Source organism: Sus scrofa, unplaced genomic scaffold (assembly GCF_000003025.6).
Source record: "Sus scrofa isolate TJ Tabasco breed Duroc unplaced genomic scaffold, Sscrofa11.1 Contig53, whole genome shotgun sequence".
In the NCBI taxonomy this organism is placed as follows: Eukaryota; Metazoa; Chordata; class Mammalia; order Artiodactyla; family Suidae; genus Sus; species Sus scrofa.
In genome coordinates this window covers 455,469-477,152 of record NW_018085237.1, presented here as the reverse complement: position 1 = coordinate 477,152, position 21,684 = coordinate 455,469, and the positions used below count along the sequence as shown (strand labels likewise).

At 35.4% G+C, this 21,684-nt stretch overlaps 1 protein-coding gene across 1 annotated transcript; it reads left to right on the top strand.

Moving 5' to 3' along the window:
* Positions 1 to 4,896: 4,896 nt before the first annotated feature.
* LOC110258877 (olfactory receptor 5F1-like) lies at positions 4,897 to 5,841 on the top strand. Its single transcript, XM_021082122.1, has one exon. The coding sequence runs from the start codon at positions 4,897 to 4,899 to the stop codon at positions 5,839 to 5,841; it is 945 nt and encodes a 314-aa protein (XP_020937781.1).
* Positions 5,842 to 21,684: the final 15,843 nt, after the last annotated feature.

The window sequence follows — 21,684 nt, the reverse complement described above, 5'->3', positions numbered from 1 at the left end:
TTACTTTGCTGTACAGCAGAAATTGACAGAACATTGTAAATCAACTGTGCTTTAATAAAAAAATGAAAGAACATGATATCATGTAGATGTGAAATCTAGTTAAAAATGACACAAAAGAATGTATTCATAAGATAGAAACAGATTCGAAGATTTCAGAATCAAATTTAAGGCTACCAAAGTAGAAAGGTGAGGGGCAGAGATAAATTAGTTTAGGATTAACACATACACATTACTACATATAAAATAGATAACTAATAAGGATCTATTGTGTAGAACAGGGAAATCTACTCAATATTCTCTAAGAATCTACCTAGGGAAAATAATCTGAAAAAGAATGGATATATGTGTATGTGTCACTGATTCACTTTGCTATACACCTGAAACTAACACAACATTGTTGGTCAACTACACTCCATTAAAATTTAATCAGTGATTGGTCTAAAAGTGGCAGAAACAAGCTTGAAACCTGGACTGTCACACTCTGACCTACTATTCTGCTTTTGGACATAGTAATGGGTCAGAACAGCATGTATACTAAGGTTAAGTGATTCATCCAGGCTCATTGTTTAAGTCCTTTTTTAGCAACTACAAAATATAGAAAATGTGTAACTCAGATTTTATATTTTACACATATCAGTTTTTATCCAATACCAGTTACCAATTTTTTTGCATTGGTATGTAAAGTAGATTTTCATGAATATTTGGTGTGGGATAAAAGGAGATATTTACATACTTCATCCCCTTGAAGACTAATTTTTAAATCCTCGAGTGATTTATCTGTCCACTCAAATTTCTATTTTCCTTGATATTTTTAAGTTTGTACTGATTTTCTCCAAGAAAGTGCTTAAAGTCCTTTGTATCTTTTCCCTTGAAATATACAAGCACCCAAAGTATTCAAACCAATTAATTCTAGGATTAATGTTAAACCTTAAAACTTGTATTTCTAGCCTCTTTGGAGCACTGATTATAAAGGTAATAGGGAAAGATCCTTTTCAGTAGGCAGTAAAATGTATAATTTAAAAATAAAAACATGTGGTACATATATACAATGGAATATTACTCAGTCATGATAAGCAGGAAATAATGCCATTTGCAGCAACATGGATAGACCTAGAAATTATCATACTAAATGAAGGAGTACCTGTTGTGGCTCACTGGAAACAAACCCTACAAGTATCTATGAGGATGCAGGCTCAATCCCTGGCCTCACTCAGAGGGTTAAGGATCCAGCATTGCCATGAAGTATGGTGTAGGTCATAGATGCAGCTTGGATCCCACATTGCTGTGGCTGTGGCATAGGCTAGCAGGTGTATCTCTGATTTGACCACTAACCTGGGAACTCCCATATGTTGTGGTTGCAGCCCTAAAAAGAAAAAAAAAGAAAGAATTTATTGTATTAAGTAAAGTAAGTCAGAGACAAATATCATATGAGATCACTAATACATGGAATATAATAGAAATGATACAATAGAACTTACAAAACAGAAAAAACTCAAAGATTTTGAAACAAAATTATGTTTACCAAGGTGGAAAAATGGTGAGGGATGTATAAGTTAGAGGCCTGGGATTGATATATACATACTACCATATAGAGAATAGACAGAGGACCTACCACATAGCACAGAAAAATTTACTCAGTACTGTGTGGTAACCTATATGGAAAAGAATCTGAAAAGAAATGGATACACACACACACACACACACACACACACATACACATATGTGTATAACAGATTTACTTTGCTGTATGCCTGAAATAAATACAACTTCACAAGTTGTATTCCAATAAATTCAAAAAAATAAATAACAAAATCTCATAGTGCTTATGCAGGGAGGATGAAAGTTAAAGTGCATGAAATCTCTGATAAATTTCAGATCATAGGTTAATATGTGAGTGTGCCAATATTATATTTTGGGTGTAGGCAATTTGATAGTCTATTCCCTTGATGAGATACTAATAGGAGTTTATATTATTGAGGATTTCTATACACCAAGCTTTTTGCATAGAACTTGGCATACATTGTTTTGTTTAATTTTTATGACAACCCAGAAGTTTGATATAATTAGCCCAATTTTATTCATGAGGACAGTGAGGCACAAGAAATTAAGTCATTCTGCAATTACAGTTAAAAGCCTTGGTTTTAGTTAGTTCTTGATGATGACCTGAAACATCACATAAGCTCATACTTGTCTTAAATTGTTTAGTTAACTCTCATACTTTAGAAAAAAATATTACATAGTTGATAATCATCAAGCAGGGAGTAGTTTTCCATGGCATGAAGACAGGGTCTTTACAAGTCAAGCTTTTAAGGACTGCCTTCCATGAATTTGCAGAATCTATCATTAGGTACAGGGGCATTATATCTATTCTGATGACTGGAAAATTGAATTTTATAGAAGATAACACAAGCATGTGCATTCATTTACAAAAATATACGTGTGACTCTATGTAATAATCTAAGTGATACGTAATAATCTGACTAAGATAAAATGGCATTCAACAGGAAAATAAGTTATCTGGGTATTAATTCTTCAGGCTCAAAATTATATTCAGTTTTTAAAATGTTAATAAAACACAAACTTCAATTAAATACAGTTTAGAGAACAGAAAAGGGGGACCTCTCATGCTTATGACTATAGCAAAGCCCAACAGGAAGAAAAAGGACTCCTCTCCTTTCCTGCAAAGGATGCAGCCAGTGAAAGTCATGGACTTTTTGCTTACTAGAGTCCTCTGAAAGTTCACTTCCTTTCTATGAAAGAGCACTCTTTCCCCTGGCTTGTGGGAACTTCCAGGTGGCTTGCCATGGTTGCAGACACTACACTGCAATTCTCTGCTGAGTCCTAATAAACTCATTTTTGCTGGAGAACTGCCGGACAGTCTCTTAATATTAGGTCAACAGAGTCTATTCTAACAACTCCTAACAATTTGTGTATGGCAAATTCAGTTAATAGCTTTAAAATTTCCTTTTCTCTTCTGCAAAATATGTAAAATAAAAATGTCAGTCTCAAAGACTGGTGTAGAAGATTGAGAATTTAAATGGGAAATGATGGATTATGAGATCATAATATAAATACAGACTCTCTGTGCATATGGACTCAGTATTTGACATGGAAATTCTGGAGTTTCATCTCCTTGTAAGATAAAAATCACAGACAATTCAACCAGCATAGTTCTGAAATAATAATAAAAAAACAGGTTTTCTTACAGATTGTCTTATTTGCTCAAGATATCATATTTCTTTAAACGACAGATGTAGTTAGCATCCCCTTCTCATTTATTTCACCCTGGATCAGAGCTTGATTGGACATTGAATTTACCCAGACAAGGGAGGGATACACACACACACACACACACATACACACACACACACACACACACAACACATGCACAGGAGAATAATAACCTGGTAGGGAGCCTTTGTTACTTTTTGGAATAAGATAAAACTACAAAGAAAGATGCAAGCAAATAGCCAATTGAAATTTTTTTTTAACTTTTGCCCCAAATTTTAAAGTAGCACAGAGACCAGGAACTGCTTTTTTTATTACTCAATGGATTTTATTACATTCATAGTTGTAAAACAATCATCACAACTAAATTTTAGAGCATTTCCATCCCAGACCCTCAGTGCATCCACGTCCCCCCCCAACCCGTTTCATTTGGATACAAATCCCACTTAATGCTTGATTCAGTTTAATGCCTGTGATTATAACTTGTTTCCTTTTGAGACTGGAGTTTCCATCTTTAGAGAATTGACTTCAATTAAAACCTATAATCTAGTCCCCACGGTTTCCCAATCCTCTTTGAGGAAAACAAGATAAAAGGGCAGCAGTGTGTATTTACTCAGAAGATGTCTCAAATTTTTATGAAGAGCTATTTCAATTTTTCGGTATTTCATTGGAAAGAGGAAACATTTCTTCTCTTTTACTTTTATGCCTCAATGAGTTATTAGTGATTCTCATAAAAAGAAAAATAAAAGGCTATACAAGTAAGACCCTGGGAGGAAGTTTTGAGTATCTGGTGCTGCCATTCACTTGGACAGGTACAGTGGCTGCTACTGCTACTGTGACATTAATTTGACAGTTTATTTTGTCCTGAAAAAGGTTGTTGGGGCCGCTGCTAGAAACACTACAAAAATATACTGAAAAACATGATGGATGTCAATGTATTTGTTATCTGAAGCTGGCTATTTTTTCTGCTTTTGATTTTGGGGTGGCAATACATGGATTTTGGAGTTGAGGGACATATGGAGTGGCCTTGAGGAGGAAAAGAAAAGCTGCATTTGAGGTAAACAGACATACCTGTTGATAGAAAGAGAGAAACTTCATCGAGAATAGTTCTGGACTTTGCATTTTGGATGTGGACTAGAAGAGAAAGACTAGGACATATACATTGCATTTGCAGACACTGAAGGGAAATATGTGGACTTACATCATTATTTGAGAGTCCTACAAACCAGATTCAATACAGACAGTTACTTAATAAATCCCAATGCTTATTCATTTGTCACTAATTTAACTCATATCAGTCACTCTATTTACCACACCATAGTATCCTAGTGTTTTTTTCAATATGCCATTAACCTCATTAACATTTCTACTATTTCTCATAAATTCAGACAGTGAGAAATATTGGAACACATGTAATGCATTTTTGGACAATGAGATGGGCTATGAGAACTTAGACCAGAGATTTGGGAGTCTTACAATGCAGATACAAATTCCTCATATATTCCAATCCACTAATTTTCTTCTTGTCACTCTATTTACTATACGTATTATCCAAGTTTTTTTGTCATGTATGAATAAACTTATCAACATTTCTACTGATTCCTGTGCGCTTTGCAGAGGGAAATATTTACATTTAATTTAAGGTTACGTGCACTCTAATTGTGATAAATGGCCAGAAAAAATCATACTTTGCTGACTGAGTTCGTCCTGTTGGGGTTAGCAGACACACTGGAGCAACAGATTACCCTCTTTATGCTTTTTTTGGTGATGTACACACTTACAGTCTTGGGGAATGTTGGAATGATCCTCTTAATCAGGATGGAGGCCCGACTTCACACACCCATGTACTTCTTCCTGGCTGTCCTATCTTTTGCAGACGTTAGTTATTCATCCACCATCACTCCAAAGATGCTGGTAGACCTATTATCAGAAAAGAAAACCATCTCCTTTGCCGGCTGCTTCCTGCAGATGTACTTCTTTATAACCTTTGCCACAACGGAATGCATCCTTTTTGGGTTAATGGCCTATGACCGTTATGTGGCCATATGCAACCCTCTGCTTTACTCCTTGATCATGTCCAGGACCGTCTGCCTAAAAATGGCAGCAGGGGCTCTTACAGCAGGACTGTTGAACGCCACGGTCCACACAGGTTATATAAGCAGTTTGCCATTCTGCAGGTCCAATGTCATCCATCACTTCTTCTGTGAGTGCCCTCCACTTTTTAAGCTCTCATGTTCGGACACACACCTGTATGAAGTCATTGTGTCCACTATTACTGGTGTGAATACAGTTGGGACTCTGCTGGTGATCCTCACCTCCTACTCCTACATTCTCTTCTCCATCTTTCGTATGCATTCAGGGGAGGGGAGGCACAAAGCATTCTCAACCTGTGCCTCCCACCTGACAACTATTATTCTGTTTTATTCCACTGGCATCTATAATTATCTGAGACCTACTTCCAGCTACTCCCTGAATCAGGACAAAGTGACTTCTGTGTTCTACACAGTGGTGATCCCCATGCTGAACCCTCTGATCTACAGCCTCAGGAATAAGGAAGTAAAGAAGGCTCTATGGAATGGAATTACTAGGAAGAGTGTCCCTTCATTCCTATGATTGTTGGCTTAATTTTCTTAACTAAATAGTGTATTTAATGAATTTAGTGAAATTTTAAATGGTAGGTCATATTTCAGGTAGAATGTGTTAGGATATTTTCTGAGTAATCATGCTCTGATATTACTCAAGAATATGTAATTAGGTAGAAATTATCAAGTTTATGTTAGAACATCAACCTTTTATCCAATCATTCGCTATTTCCATTAGTTTCTCAAAAATAGAGTTTATTTTTTAATCAATCATAGTTAGGGAGATAAAAGGTTAAGTATTTAGAGACAAAAGTAACAATAGCACCGGAAACTAACGATTCAGAATACTTATAATTATCAGCATTTTTCTGATGCATTTTTTCACCATTTATGATTTGTAAGAGATTGTTATATATCACGGGTCAAGACATTTTAAATTCGATTTATCTTTGTATTATTTTATTTATTATTTCCTAGGTAGATGCTTAAATCAAAATTCAGGTACATAGTTTTAATTGCAACAGTAAACTCCTCAACTTTTATTTCTTTTATCTCCTCAAAAACAAATGTGTTCATTAAAGAACAAGTAATAATTTGTGTAAAAGATTTCTATTTCAAAAACTGCTGTCTGCTTAGAATGCACCAATAACAACAGTTTTTCTTCTTTTCTCTTGATTTCTTCTCAAAATTTTCCTATTCTCTTACTTTTCTCTTCCAGATGGTACATACACATAAAGCCACATGTGTACACATTCAGCTATCTCAGTTTAAACAGTGCATAATCCCAAAGCAGGTAGATTAATGTTAAATGGGTGAATCTAAAACATATTATTTAGAGAGTTCCCTTGTGGCTCATCAGGTTAATGATCTGGCATTTTCACTTGTGTAGTTTTGTTGTTCTAGTTACAGCTTTGGTGCAGTTACAATCCCTGGCTGGGAACTTCCACATGCTGCAGGCAAGGCAAAAAAAAAATGTGTATATATATTCTTTACAATAGGCTCATGGATTTCCTGCCTATGGAAATTATCACTTACCGAAAAAATTCTGGTAAAGTTAATGTTAATATTAGAGCTTAGCTTTATTTTTTTATTTTTGTCTTTTGTATTTCTAGGGCCACACTGACAGTATATATGGAGGTTTCCAGGCATATGGAGGTTCCCAGGCTAGAGGTCTAATTGGGGATGTAGCTGCCAGCCTATACTATAGCCACAACAATGCCAGATCTGTCCTGCATCTAAGACCTACACCACAGCTCATGGCAGCATTGGATCCTTAACCCACTGAGTGAGGCCAGGGATTGAACCTGCAATCTCATGGTTCCTAGCTGGATTCATTTCTACTGTGCCAGAACAGGAACTCCTAGAGCTTAGCTTTAATATAAAGGTAGAATGGGAGTTGGTTTAGTAGAATTCTGGAGAAAACTGAGGGGGATTCAGCACTTGCTAAAATAACAGCCTCATTTATTGGTTTTGGGTGGAAATTCTACTGAAGTTGCATGTGATAAAAGTTATGATGGGCAAGTCATCTAGGATGTGGTAAAATAGAGCTTATAAACTGTCACAGAAGGCCATCCAGCTCCACCATCTGGGAAGCTCTATGTGGTCCACATAGTTGAACTTGGTCAGAAGAATATTCATGTAGACATTTCCTTCGTCTCTGCACTATTGGGCCATCCTCCATGTTACCTGGCCCTGGAGGACCTGAAGCAGACTTACCAGGCTGATCTCAGAGATGGTTCCCTCTTTAACTGAGTGGCTTACCTATATTCTTCTGCATCAACTGGATGCTGGTTGGCTGCTCTCTTTCATCTTTTCCTGCCCTGAGTGGCATCATATATGAGACCCAGATATTTCACTAGTAAATAATAATATTCTATTCCTTTCATTAAATACTTTATAGTAAAGTGTAGGAAGATAAATATTTTGTGTGAGCGAAGTACAGTTATTCTGAGATTTTTGTTTGAAACATTGGATTTTGAATCAGGTTCTCTCCTCTCTATTTCAGTATCGTATATACAATTAATTTCATTTACAAGGTCTGCAAATATCTCCAACTTGGGGAGCTATTAACTCAATGATATTGGCAATTTTTAAATGATTTTTTATTTTTTCCATTATAGTTGTTTTACAGTGTTCTATCAATTTCTACTGTAGAGCAAAGTGACCCCCCCCACACACACATATATACATTCTTTTTCTCTCATTATCCTCCATAAGTTGCCTTCACAAGTGACTAGATATAGTTACCTGTGCTATACAGAGGATCTCATTGCTTATCCACTCCAAAGGCAATAGTTTTCATCTATTAAGCCAAGACTCCCAGTCCATCCTACTCCTCCCCCCTCCCCCTTGGCATCCACAAGTATGATCTCCAAATCCATGAGTTTCTATTCTGTAGAAATGTTCATTTTTTCCATATATTAGATTCCAGATATAAGTGATATCATATGGTATTTTTCTTTCTTTTTCTGACTTACTTCACTTAGTATGAGAGTTTCTAGTTCCATCCATGTTGCTACAAATGGCATTATTTTGTTCATTTTATGGCTGAGTAATATTCCATTGTGTGTATACATATACCACATATTCTTTATCCATTCATCTGTCAATGGACATTTAGGTTTTTTCCATGTCTTGGGTATGGTGAATAGCACTGCGATGAACATACCGGTGCATGTGACTTTTTTGAGGAAAGTTTTGTCCAGCTATATGCCCAAGTTTAAGTAATATCATATCATAGTGTAGTAGTAGTTTTAATCCCATTCTCCTTTGTACAGAGTGGGATTGCTTGTTCATATGGTAGCTCTATATTTATTTTCTGAGTTACCTCCATACTATTTTTCATGGTGGTTGTAGATATTGGCAATTTGTAAGTAAACTCAATGTGTGCTTCTTACATAAACTAATTTCTTATAAAAATTATTTATTAAATTATCATATATTTTGCTTATTTTTCAAAACACTTATGCAAAATAGGTACACAATATATTTATTTTCCTTAATGCCAAAGAAATTTAAGTTGCAAAACCAATGAAACTTCTAGATATTATAGTGTTTGATTTTATCCTTCTCATTTCTTTACAGTTTGGCATTTTTCAATCCCCCTCCATTTGGATGTAGTTACTTTGTGCCTCTTTGCTAGTCTATCTCCATTGCTTCCTCTTTCTCTAAATTTCCAACTCTTTTATGTTACCTGAATGTTTAATTTTACCACCTTCAGGAGTTCCTGATTGGCTCAGCGCTAATGAACCTGACTAGTATCCATGAGGATGTGGGTTTGATCCGTGGCCTCACTCAGCAGGCTAAGGATCCAGCCTTGCCTTGAGTTGTAGCATAGGTTGCAGATGTGGCTCAGATCCCACATTGCTGTGGCTATGGCATAGGTGGCAGATAGAACTCCAATTCAGCCCTAGCCTGGGAACTTCATATGTCATGGGTGTGGCCTAAAAAGACAAAAAAAGGAAAATGTTATCACCACTTTATCCATGTAGGCTATCGATCCATGTTTGTCTTTTTCAACGTTTTTTGAGTAGTTTATTTACTAAAATTAATAAAGGAATTTTGAAATGTATGCCTTAGCATTGTTTTTCTTAATATTAATTAGTAACCTGTAAGATAAATCAGAGACTTAGAAAACCTGTGAATGCCACAGATTAAAGAAGTTAAAAGAGTAAATAAACATGTTGGAGGCAATTAAATAGTCAATATTCAAGAATCATGTGGATTCAGAAAACAAGCAAAAAAAAGATGCTATTAGTAAGAGACAAGGTCTTGCCTTTAGGCAAAAAAATTGTGAAGACAGCTTGATATTAATACATAATAATTTTTAATTTAGTTTGTTAAGCATAAACTAATATACACAACAGAATTTTCATTGGTCTATTAAAAATGAGAAGTTTTGCATTTCATAATAATGTGTTAGTACTTAGATTAAGTGAAGCAAGAATCCTAATTTACTTTACACTGTTTAAGTAACATCATATTATAGCATAGTAGTTTTTAATTAGTTTCAAAAGGACAGAGATAAACAATATTGTGCAGAGAAGTTAAAACCCAAATCCAAAATAAAGTAGTTGAATTGCTGTGAGAACACATTATCTGTAGAAGAGAAAAGTACAAATAATCTTATTAAAACATATAGCTTTAATTAAACATATAGCTTTATTGAAATGTTCTGCTTTATAAAAATAATTTTAAAGAAAATAGTTTTATTGAGATATATAGAATGTATGTCAAATAGAATGTTTGGCATCAGAAAGAAGAAATATGGACATTCATTGCTAAACTGAGATAAAATGTACAGTTTTGGCTGGAGAATAAGCATGTACTATCATTAACATTCTTTTTATATTTTGTGATATTAATCCTACTGTGAAATCACTGCATGCATCCTATCCTTAAGTCTCAGAATAGACCTTGGGATAGTTCATTCACTTAAGAAGTATTATGATCCTTATATTTGTTTCTAAAGAAAGAGTTGATAAATATTGGTCAGGTAATTTCAAGGTTTTGCAAAGAGGAGATCAAACCTAATAAGAGCTATGCCCAAAACTCTGAGTTGTGAATTGAGTTCAAAGCATTCAACTTCCTGAAGTTGTATGATGGTTTTAACCTTGTGTTGTAAGACAAATAAAATTTCAAAATATACTTAGTAGCCATACTTGGGTTTTTTATGTGTCAGTTTCATTAATACACTGGTCAAGAGAAGACAGAAAATGAAAAGACTATACAGAATTGTTTATATATATGCTTGATTCTCCCTGTGACCCTAATGCCTGAATCTCAATTTTTCTCCACTTAATATGGATGGAGATATGGCTTATAATTCCTAATTTTAAAATGTTGCAATGGCTCATATTTCCTAAATTTAAAAAAATGGCAAGTACAGAGGAGAAACTTTCTCCTGCTTCTTATTCAAAGAGTCTCAGGAAATGCTTTTGGTGTAACACACATTGTTGAAGCAATAATCTGTGGCCAGGTGAGTGCAGCTATGAGGTATTTACTGACTACTTGAAATGTGGGGTATGAGAATGAAGAAAGTTCTAGGATGATTTAAGCAGAGTGAGTAAAAAATAAATAATACATCTACTTCAATTAGGTTAAATGAAGCTGCAGATAGGACTCTCCTACATTTCTATGATACAAGGGCTCTAACGAAGTGTGACCTTGAACAGAATCCCAGGTTTAGGGTGAAACTACACCACAAACAATCATTCATGGGCAAGTGGCTTTGACATTTTCTGCTGGTGATTAACTCAGTTCCTGGGATCATTCCTGGGCTGGCCAGCCAAAGCAGGGGAGGTAGACATTGGGGGAGGTGTCCTCTTAAGCAAGGGAGTAAATCTCCACGTGCTGTTTTCTCTCCTATTTCATCACCTGGAACTGAGTCACCCGGTCATACAAGTTGCATGAAACACTGGTAAGACATCCCATCTACTGTGGAAAAAAAAAAAGAAAGAAAACAAGAAATGAAGAATTAAATTTGTTGATCACTTTTTATCCTTTATCAAGGCACACAATACAGTCAGGCAGAACGAGGAGGGCCAATGAAGTGAATTAAGGAGGAAAAGGGCATGGTTTTGTCTACTTCCCAGGAAGAAATATCATTCTCGAATTAAGAAAGAGAAGATTGATGAAAGTCAGATAATAGTAAAGATAAAGAACTTTTTACAAAATATTTCAATATAGAAAGGATTCCTGGATATAAATTAAAGAAATCTTCATTGAAATAGAGGGAAATGAGTGAAATTAATTCATATTTATATGAAAGAGTCAGCATAATTTGATGAATGACAGAATAAAGTGGGTGAAAGAGATGGAGAATATTTTCCAATGTGTTTGATATCATCTGTGGTAAAACTGAGATTCAAAACAAAAAAATATTTGGACATATCTCTACATAAATCCTGTCACCATTTCCCATGTAGATAACTGCCATCACATCTTACCTGCTTTCTCTGCTTCTACTCTTATTTGTACTAAAGTGTATTGTGCTCTTATTTCATACCATCCTTCAGACATTCACATTCACTTTTAACAATGGAAAGGAACACAATGCCTATTATCTGTGATCTGTCAGGATTCCATGATACAGATGCAAATATTGAGTGCCTAAAAGACTCAGAGTGTTCTGTGTAGATGTCTCCATAATTGGAGCTGGATTTGTGTCACTGAACAGGACAAACACCCTAGATTCAAGGGGTTTATGACAAGAGGGAAAGTTAAATTATGGAATAAACGTTTAAACACAATAAAAGTCAAACTAGAAGTTATGTGTGAAAACATGAGAGTAGAAATATTTAGCTTTCCTTGCAGGAAGAGTGGGTTACATTCCATAGAATGTGACATACCAGCCCCATCCAAGATATGAACAGGTGTTTGGGAGTCAGACATTGTGACCAATGATTTAGATACATTTTCTGTGCCTCCTGAAGAGTAGGGCACAGCATATGACATGGTTATATATTGACTGAATGAGTCAAGAAAAAAATTGGAAACAATGAGTATATGAATTATTTTCACAGTTTACCAAGGATTCATAGCAACAAAAGAAATTTACACCACATTTTCTCTCCTACTCATGTTCTCATCATATCATTTTCTCATCCTAACTTTTTGATATAGAAAACTTGAAATTCAGTGTATTTTATCCTCTTATTTCCATTCAGTTCTTCTTCTTATGTATACACTTGTCACTAATGATCAATTTTATCTGTGACATTAACTGAGAGCCTTAACACACAAACAAACAAGATAACACATGAATTCTAGATAATTTCCAAGTAACATTGGGTGAGGTTAAGAAATGGTGTTGTAATAATTTAAAATTGAGTATCTACTGATAGCATACGTGGATGTAGACCAACTTTAACAGAGAATGTCTTATACAGACTTTCTCAGTAGGAGAATTCCTCTACTTTCCTAAGGTAGAGAGGATGGGGAGACAGGTAAAGAGGAGTGGCCAGGAGGTGGGCTCCTCAGACCATATTTCAGAGAGAGGAACTTCAATACAGGACCAGCCAACCCAGAGACAGTCATGGTTTTTGTCTAAGTTGCCACTTGATAATGAGTTTACTGAATTAAAAATGCAGTATCCCATGGAGAGAAGATATCTCCACAATAATAAGGGATTATTTTCTACCTACGTGCACCAATTGATGTAAGTAAATACAAGCTTCAAGTAAAAATAAGAATGTCTGAGTTTGGACTTGAATAATTCAGACCAGATATATATTTTACATAGGACCATTTCTTTTTTTTCCCTCCCACTCCCTCCCCCTCCGCCTCCCATCAGACAAAAGAGCAACAGTGATTTCTACAGGATATAAAATATGACCAGTAACTATTTTTAACCTGCCTTTTTAATTGTGGTGCATCCTTTTTTAACTCATAAAGAGAACACTTCCTTCCAATCAGATTCATTAAGGAGATAAATCACTACAACTTGAAATTCACAGACTGTAACTATAAGTAATCAGTCATTCATCTTTGCAGTAGTAAATTAGGTATAAATTAGATGTGAGATCAACTTCTTGTGAGTTTAAAATTACTTAGTTTTATTAATATGCATAATATTAAATTAAAATATTTCTTACTGAATATTCTATGAAGCCCTTTGTGTTTTCATTAAGAATATATACACTGGCATCACACTACTTAATTTGAAGTCACCTAAGTCACATACTACCTTTTTGACATTGGGCAAGTTTCTTAACCTCTCTATGCCTCTGGTTCTATAGGCAAAATGTGAATAATAACAGTAATTTCTTCATTCAGAATATAATAAATGAGGTAACACAGACAAAGTCATTAACAGAGGGGTTAGCACACCAACAATGTTCAAAAATTGTTAATAGTAAAAATACAGTTTCTCATAATAAAGCTTCTCTACTCTCCATGTCTAGGATAGTTCTTGCTCAAATGGAAACATTGCTACAGGAAAAACTAAATTTCCCAAGTTAGAACTGCCAAAGAAACATTGTTTATGGAGAGAATACATCAAATTAAGAAAAAAATATTCATAGACATTGATCTTTGGGTATGCTTTCAGATGTTCAATAGGCTTCTACTTGGACTTTTAAATTTGATTTTGCTTATATTTCTACAACATGCTCTACTTTTCTTATGTGTTCAAAGTACAACTCTAAAAGATTGGCACAGATAAAAGAGAAACTAAAAATAAAAGCCCAGTAAGTTAGTGTGGTTTTTCTCTAGGTATTGCTGCTCATTTGTATCCTCTCATACTAAAATATTCTCTTAATTTTAACTCAATATTCCTGCCAAAATACTACTCTGTACGTTCCTTTCTCTCCTAGATTGAGTAAAGGCTACTCCAAGGCAGGATAAAAGATCATTAAAAAAAAGATATCAATTATCAATAACAATACCTAATTTCCTTTTTAAGTCACTCAATGTTGCAATCCTTTGGTCAGTTAGTACTTGAATCTAGTTAATGGAGCCTGATTGTTTAAGTCAGTGGAATATCTTCATTTACATAGTTACTTGTTGGGAAAAATTATAAGCCACTCACTCATGTAAGCACTTGACTAGCCTTTGGAATGCAAAAATGAAGAAGAACCTGAGGGCATTTTTTTCCCTGGCAAATGTTTTGTTATTTTTCTTAAAAATAACAATGATTCTGTGATAAGCTGGGATCTGATAAAATCTTAGGTTAGATATCACTTTATTGAGTATTTATTTATCTGGCCTTCCCATAACATCTTATGATAATGCAGACATGAAGATTGCATATTCTAAGGTACTTGATTACCCATCTGTCTTCAGTAGTTGATAAGCTCTATAATAACAAAAAATGAGCTTATATTTTTTACCAATTGTACACTTAGTATTTAACACACATTTAGTGTTTATTTATAATAAACCACAATATATATGACAAAACACACATTGGTCGATAGCCTGATAATTCATTCAAACATATTTGTTTCACTGAACATTTAATTCCCTTTCTATACACACACACACACACACACACACACATATATGGAAAGTATATAGATTAGAAAGAATACATATATATGTGATATATATACCATACATATACATGTATATATACTATATACATATACACTATGTGTAAATAGTCTATAGTACATAGTCAATTGATATTTTTGCAATGAAATAAAATGAGAAAATAATTACCAAAATTTGAAAAGAGAAAAAAAAAAGACCAGAAAAATCAAACAGAAAAGACAAGAAAAAATTTGGAGGAATTCACAAGGTCTAAGATTATTCGAATCTAAAACTTCACAGGGAGATTCAATTCCAGGAAAGGAAGGGTGGGCAGAAATTCTGGAAAGCCTTCGAACATTTAGTGTATACAAATCCCTTCTGCAGAGAGGAGGCAACTTAAGGACCTAGGCCTGAGAACAAGCAATACGACCACTCTCCACTGGCCCCTGGTCCTGGAGGCCAAGGGTGCAGAATCTATCACTGGGGTCAGTACTTTCAGGTTTCAGTTGAGTTTGGCCAGTGGAAAGGAAGCATAGACATGAATCTGCAAGATGGGAAGAGAGTGAGGACTTCAGCCTCAGGGGGGCAGACATCAGAAGTAAGAGAGGCTACAACTCTTTTATCTGTAAAAAGGTCACCACACCAAAAAACTATAAAAATGAAAGACAGAGAACTATAATTCAGATGAGGGAAAAAGGAAAAACCCCAGAAAATCAGCTAAGTGTGAAGGAGATTCTTAGCCTCCAGAAAAAAGACTTTAGACTGTTGATGCTGAGGATGATGCAAGACATTGGAAGTAAACTGGAGGCAAAGATGGATAACTTACAGGAAACACTGAGCAAAGATATACAAGATAGAAAACAAACAAGAAGAGATGCAAAATACAATAACAAATAAAAATTTCGCTATAAGCAGCCAACAGCAAAATACAGAAGGCAGAAGAATGAATAAGTGAGGTGGAGCTCATATTAGTGGAAATTATGGATGCAGAACAGAAAAGAGAAAAAAAGACTGAAAAGAATGAAGAGAGTCTCAGACAACTCTGAGACAACGTTAAACACACCAACATCCATATTATAGGGGTGCCAGCATAAGAAGAGAGAGAGAAGGAAACAGAAGAAATTTTCCAAGAGATAATAGCCAAAAATTTCCCTAACATGGGGAAGGAATCACTCACTCAAATCCAGGAAGCACAATGAGTACCATACAAAATAAACCCAAGGAGGAATACAGTGAGACACATATTAATCAAACTGATCAAAATCAAAGACAAAGAGAAAATCTTGAAATCAGCTAGGGAAAAGAAACAAATAACATACAATGGAACCCCAATAAGGTTATCTGCAGATTTTTTAACAGAAACTCTGCAAGCCAGAAGGGAGTGGCATTATATACTTAATGTGGTGAAAGGAAAAAACCTCCAGCCAAGATTACTCTACCCAGCAAGGCTCAAATTCAGATTTAAAGGAGAACTCAAAACCTTCACAGATAAGGAAAAGATAAGAGAATTCAGCAACACTAAACCAGCCTTACAACAAATACTAAAAGAAATTCTATAGGCAGAAAAGAACAAGAGGAGAAGGAAAGAAAAAAGAGCAGCAAAAACAAATCCAAAGTAATTAATAAAATGGCAATAAGAACATACATATCAAAAATTACCTTAAATGTGAATGGACTAAACACCCCAACCAAAAGACATAGACGGGCTGAATGGATACAAAAACAAGACCCATATACATGCTGTCTTCAAGAGACCCACTTCACTTCTAGGGACACATACAAATTGAAAGTGAGAGGATGGAAGAAAATATTTCATGCAAAGTGGGATCAAAAAAAGCTGGAGTAGCAATACTCATATCAGACAAAATAGACTTTAAAATGAAGAGTATTTTAAGGGACAAAGAAGGACATTACATAATGATCAAAGGATCAATCCAAGAAGAAGATATAGCAATTTTAAATATCTATGCACCCAACACAGGTTCACCACAATATATAAGGCTACTGCTAACAACCTTAAAAGGACAAATCAACAATAACACAATCATAGTGGGGGACTTCAACACCCCACTCAAAGCAATGGACAGATCAACTAGACAGAAAATCAATAAGGAAACACAGGCCCTGAATGATGCATTAAACCAGATGGACTTAACAGATATTTATAGGACATTCCATCCAAAAGCAACAGAAGACACATTCTTCTCAAGTGCACATGGAACATTCTCTACGATTGATCATATCCTGGGCTACAAATCCAACCTCAGTAACTTTAGGAAAATTGAAATCATATCAAACATCTCTTCCGACCACAACGCTATACAAATGGAAATAAACAGCAGGAAAAAAAAAACTGCAAAAAACACAAACAGGTGGAGAATAAACAACATGCTACTAAACAACCAATGGATCACTGAAGAAATCTAAGAGGAAATTAAAAAACACCTAGCAGCAAATGACAATGAAGATACGACAATCCAAAACCTATGGGATGCAGCAAAAGTCGTTCTAAGAGGAAAGTTTATAGCAATACAAACCCACCTCAGGAAACAAGAAAAAGCTCAAATAAACAAGCTAACTTTGCGTCTAAAGCAGCTCAAGAGAGAACAACAAACAAGACCTCAAGTTAGTAGAAGGAAAGAAATCATAAAGACCAGAGCAGATATCAATGAAATAGAAACAAAGAAAATCATAGAAAAGATCAATGAAATGAAAAGCTGGTTCTTTGAAAAGATCAATAAAATGGATAAACCCCTAGCCAGACTTATCAAGCAAAAAAGAGCGAGGACTCAAATCAATAAAATTAGAAATGAAAAAGGAGAAGTAACAATGGATATCACAGAAATACAAAGGATCATAAGAGACTACTATATGCAAGTATACTCCAATAAAATGGAAAACCTAGAAGAAATGGACAAACTCTTAGAAAACTACAATCTTCCAAGACTAAACGAAGATGAAATAGAAAAGATGAATGGACCCATCGCAAGCACTGAAATTGAAACTTTGATTGAAAAACTTCCAACAAACAAAAGTTCAGGACCAGATGGCTTCACAGGCGAATTCTATCAAACATTTAGAGAAGAGCTAACACCTCTCCTTCTGAAACTATTTTAAAAAATTGCAGAGGAAGGGATACTCCCAAATTCATTCTATGAGGCCACCATCACCCTGATACCCAAACCAGACAGATTCAAAAAAAAAAAAAATAGAAAACTACAGGTCAATTTCACTGATGAACATCGATGCAAAAATCCTCAACAAAATACTAGCAAACTGCATCCAACAATGCATTAAAAGGATTGTACATCATAATTAAGTGGGATTTATCCCAGGGATGCAAGTTTTCTTCCATATCCACAAATCCGTCAGTGTGATACACCACATTTACAAACTGAAGAATAAAAACCATGTTATCCTCTCCATGGACATGGAAAGCCATTGACAAAATCCAACACCCATTTCTTCAGAAAGTGGGCATAACTGTAACCTACGTCAACATGATAAAGGCCACATAAGACAAACCCACAGCAAACATCATTCTCAATGGTGAAAAGCTGAAAGAATTCCCACTGAGATCAGGAACAAGACAAGGATGTCTGCTCTCACCACTACTCTTCAACATAGTTCTGGAAGTCCTAGCCACAGCAATCAGAGAAGTAAAAGAAATAAAAAGAATCCAAATTGGAAAGGAAGAAGTAAAACTATCCCTATTTGCAGATGACATAATACTATACCTAGAGAATCTTAAATACTCCTCCAAAAAACTGCTAGAGCTCATCCATGAATTTGGCAAAGTCACAGGATACAAAATTAATACACAGAAATCGATGGCATTTCTGTATACTAACAATGAAAGAGCAGAAAAGGAAATTAGGGAAGCGATCCTGTTTATCATCACATCCAAAAGAATAAAATACCTAGGAGTAAACCTACCTAAAGAGACAAAAGATGTGTACTCTGAAAACTATAAGCCACTGATGAAAGAAATCAAAGATGACACAAATAGATGGAAAGATATACCATGCTCATGGATTGGAAGAGTTAATATTATCAAAATGACTATACTACCTAAGGCAATCTACAGATTCAATGCAATCCCTATCAAATTACCAAGGACATTTTTCACAGAACTTGAACAAAATATGTTAAAGTTTCTTTGGAAGCAGAAAAGACCCAGAATAGCCAGACATCTTGAAAGAGAAAAACGGAACTGGAGGAATCAGGCTCCCAGACCTCAGAGTATACTACAAAGCAACAATCATCAAAACAGTATGGTACTGTCACAAAGACAGAAACATAGATCAGTGGAACAAGATAGAAAGCCCAGAATTAAACCCACACACATACAGCCAACTCATCTATGACAAAGGAGGCAAGGATATACAAAGGAGAAAGGACAGCTTGTTCAATAAGTGGTTGTGGACAAACTGGACAGCCACATGTACAAGAATGAAATTAGAACATTCCATAACACCATACACAAAAATAAACTCAAAATGGATTAAAGACCTAGATATAAGACCAGACACTCTAAAACTCTTAGAGGAAACCATAGGCCAAACACTCTCTGACATAAACCAACATCTTCTCAGATCCACCTCTTAGAGTAATGACAGTAAAAACAAAAATAAACAAATGGGACCTAATCAAACTTCAAAGTTTCTGCACAGGAAAGGAAAGCCTAAACAACACAAAAAGATAACCCACAGAATGGGAGAAAATCTTTGCATGTGACTAGACTGACAAGGGATTAATCTTCAAAATTTATAAACTCCTTCTGCGATTCCATACCAAAAAAACAAACAAGCCTATCAAAAAATGGGCAGAAGACATAAACAGACATTTCTCCAAAGACATACAGATGGCCAAGAAACACATGAAAAGATGTTCAACATCACTCATTATTACAGAGATGCAACTCAAAACCACGATGAGGTACCACCTTCCACCAGCCAGAATGGCCATCATCAAAAAGTCTACAAACAATAAGTGAGGGAGAGGGTGTAGAGAAAAAAGAACCCTAGTACGCTGTTGGTGGGATTGTAAATTGGTGCCACCACTGTGGAAAACAGTATGGAGATTCCTCAGGAAACTAAACATAGAACTACCATTTGATCCAGCAATCCCACTCTTGCGCATCCACCCAGAGAAAACCACGACTTGCAAAGACACATGTATTCCGAAGTTCACTGCAGCACTATTTGCAATAGCCAAAACATGGAAACAACCTAAATGTCCATCGACAGAGGAGTGGATCAAGAAGAGATGGTACATATATACAATGGAATAGTACTCGGCCATTAAAAAGAATGAAATACTAGCATTTTTAGCAACATGGACAGATCTAGAAACTATCATGCTAAGTGAAGTCAGCCATACAATGAGACACCAACATCAAATGCTTTCACTGACATGTGGAATCTGAAAAAAGGACAGACTGATCTTCTTTGCAGAACAGATGCTGACTCACAGACATCAAAAAACTTATGGTCTCCAGAGAAGACAGTTTGGGGGGGTGGGGGGATGTGCTTGGGCTGTGGGATGGAAATCCTGTGAAATCAGATTGTTATGATCATTATACAACTACAGATATGATAAATTCCTTTGAGTAATAAAAAAGAGATATAAAAATAATAAAGAAATAAAACTTCACATGTTTTGGTGTTCCCACTATGGTACGGTGAGTTAATAATATGGCTTGTCTCTCTGGAGACACCCATTTAATACCCAGCCTCTGGCAGCATGTTAAGGATCCTGCATTACTGAAGCTGTGGTGTAAGTTAACAGCTCCTTTTAGATTCCAGGATTCCATCCCTGACTTGGCAACATACATGTATCAGGGAGATAGTGATGGAAGCTTCTCAGGTTCTGTATACATGACTGGTGACTGGGTCACTGTACAGCAGAAATTGACACTAGACTGTAAATCAACTACACTCTAATGAAAATAAAAAAAGAATGCACCTAGCATCATGGAAAGTGTAGTGAAAGAATTAAAAGAGAGTATAATTTGTTACTTTAATATATAATACACACACACACACACACACACACACATATAGGAGCAAAGTTGGAAGAAATATTATCCTGATATAGGAAAGATGAGCAGAACCTCAGGCAGGGAAATGACTATGTTACAGGAACAATAGCAAAACTTGATCAAATGTAAAGCAGTCAGAGTCCGAGAAGGTTGGAAATAATTAGGTTCATGTTTGAAATGATTCTCCCAATGAAATGTTTGGAAGAGGGGAATTCTCATCATGGCTCAGTGGTTAATGAACCCAACTAGTATCCATGAGGATGTGAGTTTTATCCCTGGCCTTGCTCAATGGGTTAAAGATCCAGCATTGCCATGAACTGTGGTATAGGTTGCAGATGTGGCTGGGATCTGGCATGGCTGTGGTGTGGGGTGGTGGCTCCAGCTCTGATTTGACCTCAGCCTGGGAACCTCCTTATGCCTCAGGTGCAGCCCTAAAAAGACAGAAGACAAAAAAAAAAAATGGAGGAGTGTTGATTGAGAAATGTTAAATTACTAAATGTTGCTATGAGAAAGATGGGTTTTTCATTAGAACAAAAATTATAGATAATAGTTTTTCTTAATCTTTTAATCCATTAATAAGCTGGGTGGGGATATTTAGGGATTTCCATAGTGTCTGAGAGAAAATCATAATTTGAGTAAAATAATCTTATTTTTTATAACACAGAATTGCCTCTGTTTTCACAAAATTTATCCCACAAACACAAATAAGACCCTCTTCAAAGAAAATTAGCACCTCTTACAGTTGCAAAAAGAAGTAGAACATGTCCGATGATAACAATGAATAATTGGCTGAGAAGGGCTATTCAAATGGTTATAGAAAATAAAATATCCCAGGTAAGAAATCAACTGATAAAGAAT